At 40.3% G+C, this 4,765-nt stretch overlaps 1 protein-coding gene across 2 annotated transcripts; it reads left to right on the top strand.

The window, feature by feature from the left end:
* The first annotated feature begins 15 nt into the window (after window positions 1-15).
* LOC116379341 (actin filament-associated protein 1-like) lies at window positions 16-4,353 on the top strand. Of its 2 annotated transcripts, none has more exons than XM_031841285.1 (3): window positions 16-803; window positions 2,530-2,605; window positions 3,937-4,353. In XM_031841285.1, the coding sequence occupies exons 1-3, from the start codon at window positions 720-722 to the stop codon at window positions 4,119-4,121; spliced, it is 345 nt and encodes a 114-aa protein (XP_031697145.1). In that variant the 5' UTR covers window positions 16-719; the 3' UTR covers window positions 4,122-4,353. The 2 variants fall into 2 exon arrangements, with proteins under 2 accessions (XP_031697145.1, XP_031697146.1); XM_031841286.1 differs by having other exon boundaries at window positions 2,533-2,605.
* The last annotated feature ends 412 nt before the right edge of the window (window positions 4,354-4,765 follow it).

The raw sequence follows: 4,765 nt of genomic DNA on the forward strand, positions 1-4,765 counted from the left end.
GTGTGTGTGTGTGTGTGTGTGTGTGTGTGTGTGTGTGTGTGTGTGTGCGTGTGTGCGTGCGTGCGTGCGTGCGTGCGTGCGTGTGTCAGAGAGTGCATTAGCCGACTTGCATACGTGGTGGTTTGACAGAAATCTCATTTCCCGCTGCCCACCCCTCATCTACAAACACCCCTAGGATTGGCAGATCTGATGCTGGGTTGCCAGATCTGAAGTCCAATGAGGTCACGGTAATGCATACTGGCGCCCCGTCCAGAGCCCTGCGGATCTCATTCACCCCTATTCACTGGATCTTATTGCATAAGGATTCCATGGACATTGTAAAACTCTGTGGTGTCTAATGTGTGTAGCAGACACCCCCCCTCCACCAACTTCTACACCACATGCATGCACGCTCTCTACCTCCTGTAGTTACTCCACTGCATGGTCTGCATTGCCTTATGATCCCTTGGCTGCCATTCAGTAGCATGATGGGATATGAGAGATGAGGGAGTTCACCGTACATGTGGCCTGCATTACTCCAGGCATGCTTTCTAGGCTGAAGCAATGAGCTGCTTAATTATGTAATAAGGGATCCACCCATGTGTTCTGATCACGGTAAGGACCTAACATTCCACCGGCCCTGTTAGACACGGCAGTGTACAGATTGAACTCCCTCACTTTATCTAATGTGAACAGTAGCCTCATTAGCTAACACTGTACTATCTTGTGTTTTCCAGGTGATGAGAGAGGTGTGTGTTAATGGGAGTGTAGACTTGGATAGAGCTGGATCTGGATCACCAGTTCACAAACCCGAACTGGAAAAGGTAAACACAATTCCTATCTTTCCACCATGCTGTCCAAACTTATGTACATTCTGGTGTATCTGGACCCAAACACCACACTGTCATAAGAGGACTGTTTTTACAGATTAACAAGTCCAACACAGTTTCGGTTCAGAATAGTTCTAAATCAAGACCTTTAGTCTGCCTTCTCAGCCAACAGAAAGGTATTCCAGATCTCAACTGATTCTTTGATTGTTCATTATTTATGACTTTACCTTTTTTTTATTTACAATTGGAATTTTTAAGATAAAGCAGCAGAAAGTGATGCATTGACCACTTGGGGGCAGCAGAACAAGCTGTAATCACAACATTGCCATATTTAAGGTTGATATAGTGAACATACTTAGCTAACAGTTTACACATCAAGCTGACGCAGTGTAGATTTTTTATTTTTTTATTTTTTATTTTGCACAATTCAAACAATAAAATTTTAAATAATCAAACATAACAGAGATAATATCACAGTGCAGGAAGAGACAGAAAGCCAACTGGGCTTATTTGAAGCCTCCACCTATATAATATTAAAATTTTACAAAATTACAAAGATAAAATTAAATATGCATAAGACATTACATTACAACAAAACAAAGAAAGAAAGAAAGAAAAGATAAAAGAAAAGTGTAACATTAGCATTCATTTGGATTCAAGTTTGTGTCCACCTCATGAATCTAAGTCCAATATTCACTCTCCTATTAGCTCTGGTTTGGTCTCCACCTGAGAAAACTGAGGGGGCTGACAGTGATCATTCTTTGAGGGTTTGTCACTATAAGTGACTCTTTTTATATTAGTCATCGGATTAATTGACAATATATGACAATATGGATCAGTGCAGCTTAAGGTATAACTTATATCACAAGTAATGAAAGTGAAACCAAAATTGAATCAATAAAGGATTAAAAATAATTCAGATTTGATAAGAGGACTTGATGCAAGATTCAGATTTTTTAAAAAGCTATCAAATCCCAACACGATTGTGTACCATATGTCCCAGTAAAGGACTGTTAATTTTTGTCAACCTGAGAGGAAATAGAGGATTTGTTTTTCTTGTCTCGTCTTCCTCACATGTCAATGTTGGCTTAATTGGATCTTGTTGTACTAGACAAACAAACAAATCTGCAAATATACCTTATTCGCATAAGGGCCTCTTTTCTTGCCATGATTGAACACAATCACACCGGGAAGGAAAAGCTGTTTGCCAAATACGACTTCATTCTGTTTGGCACAAGAGGGAAATTGCGTTATTGGTTTTCATTCGGAGAAAAGCAGGTAACATAACACTGGAGACATACTGTACCCAGCACATGTGTGTGCCTTCATAAAGGCGATAACTTCCTACCTGTTTATCCTCTCAGCTCACTGGCAGTAAAAGTCACTGTGTCCAACGTTCCACCGTTTATTATAGGTGAGGCAATGAGACTTTGACTATGTCATTTTTGCAAAGACTGTGTGTTTAGGGATGGAAAATTAGGCTCTTTAATGACAAACTGCTCCCAACTTGACACAGCAAACACCAGCCCAGCCTGATTATTCATCTATACCATTTTGCAGATGCTTTTAAGGATTTGTACAATATAGTTAGACAGCTGTGTGTGTGTAATTGACTATGTCAACTTGTGTTTTTTTCTGTATAAAGAAGTATAGTTTTGTTAACTTTGTACATTCTTGTGCCTCCATTCTTCTTCCTCTGTATGGTCTCCCTAACTGCCAGAAGGCCTCGTGTGACAGACCGAGCTCCGATGGTGAAGCCACTCATGAGAACGGACAAAGCGACTGCAAGGACCAAGGTGAGTCCACAGCAGCAATAACTACACAATCTGTAACATTTTCTGGGAAATAAACATTCAATTTTCATTGAATGTATAGCCCAATATCACAAATCACAAATTTCCCACAGAGGGCTTTACAATCTGTACAACATACGACGTCTGATCCTTGGACCCTCACATTGGAGATGGAAAAACATCTGTTGCAAACAGATGAGTGAATCATTTCCATCCTGTTCATGAGTGCGTTTTAGTTTTTGTGGTGAACACAAAATGTCTGGAAGGAGTGTCCTGGGAAAACCCCTCTCTAGTGCATAGGAAATGATGATTTCTGGTTCATTAAAATCAAAAGAAGAAGAACTGGGAAGTTAAAATGAGCAACAATAGCAACCATAGAGGAGGTACCATGTAGAGGCAACAGGAGAGATGTCAGTATGCGAACCACACTGTTGTATTGACACTTAAGTGAATGGCATTAAAATATATTGTTTCCTGCAGTGTTTTTATAGCAGAGGCAGTCTGTCCCGCCTGAAATTAAGGCTGCCTCAACTACCATCAGAAAATGAGAGAGTAACAGCTAATCTTGTGCTTAGGGCCACGGCTAAACAATCCAAATTCCAGGTCCACTAGCTTTTTCCAAAGCTTTCAACTATCTCAATTAGCGATTTCCAGAGCTACCGCTAGCCGTCGCTGCAGCTGGCAGCTTTTTTTACCTGCTACATGTGTGTAGGGTTGCCAACGTTCACAAGTAACAATACAGAACGGCTGCAGATGGACATTGGCGTGTTGTTTTTTTTAAATGCGTTTTGTTTAGAAGGCCAAAAGTAACTTGTGTTTGATTGTGTGATAACTTGTGTTTGATCGTCTCCTGAACTCCCCATCATAAAACACTGCAATCACACAGTGCTGTGTTTTAAATACCATTAATGTGAGCCCTAAAGTACAAGACTAATAGTTAAGATAAATGAGAGGTAGGACATTATCAATATTGTTGTTTCTTTACTTAGTGAAAGGGTGTGTGACAGTGCTTAACAAAAGCAAACTGAACCAGAGAGCCGACACTGTGTGAAGACAGAAACTGAACACGAACAAAAATATGAACAACATGCAGGATTTCATTGAGAAACGGAGCAACAAAGAAGCAAAATGTTGTCTCTGGAGATTAACTAATATTCAATGCTCCTTAAAATGTTGTGAAGAGAAACTGTTTTGATTGTTTTGTGTCTAATTAATTGCCATGGCAACGATTTTTAGTTTTTTCATGTTGTTTTAATAAAATAAAGGTTTCTAAAAATAAAAAAAAATCTCTCTTTCTCTCTCTCTCTCTCTCTCTCTCTTTCTCTCTCTCTCAGCAAAAGGAAAGAAGAACTCAAAGTCTGAGCAGAAGACTGGGACGGTGGGGAAGGGAGCAGGGAAGAAGATCACTAAAATCATCGGGCTGGGTAAAAAGAAGCCGTCCACAGATGAGCAGAACTCCTCAGCAGAAGAAGAAGTACCCTCATGTGGTGAGAAAAAGACATTAAAGTTAATATCCTAAAGATCTTGTGTGTCATCCGACCGAGTCTGACAGTCAAAGTGTTTCTACATGTTCCCAATGACTAAAGTCAGAGCTGAACTCCACTGAAGAATGTTTTGGGTGTCTTTGAAGGCTAAATGCAATTAATTACGTAAATGGGGATAATGATACGCACTTTCAGACAGTCTCTCCTCACAAGCATTCTTGGTGGGAGTACAACATTTCAAGCAGAGATTCCCAAACCCTGGGCCATGGACCAGCAGCAGGTCTCTGAATATGTGCTGCTATGCATAAACAGCTGACTAAGAATGATATCACTTTAGTTATTACTTTGAACTTGGCGGAGTCTGTTCTGCACTTTTCCTTCATAACTCCCTGACTCACCAACAACAACATACTGATTTTGAATTAGAATAGTTCACCACATGAAGTTTGTGTGAAGACAGAGTGATCTATCTGTGTAACCACTATGAAAAACAGATATAAACCATTTCTGTTTAGCTTGGTTTAATATGTTTGTGTGCTCTCTCTCTCTCTCTCTCTCTCTCTCTCTCTCGCTGTGTCTCTGTAGTTCTTTGTGTGTCTCTGTGTGTCTCTGTGTGTATCTCTGTGTCTCTATGTGTCTCTTTGTGTGTGTCTCTGTGTGTATCTCTGCGTCTCTCTGT

This window comes from Anarrhichthys ocellatus, unplaced genomic scaffold (genome assembly GCF_004355925.1).
Source record: "Anarrhichthys ocellatus isolate YVR2014 unplaced genomic scaffold, GSC_Weel_1.0 scaffold4145, whole genome shotgun sequence".
Taxonomy (NCBI): Eukaryota; Metazoa; Chordata; class Actinopteri; order Perciformes; family Anarhichadidae; genus Anarrhichthys; species Anarrhichthys ocellatus.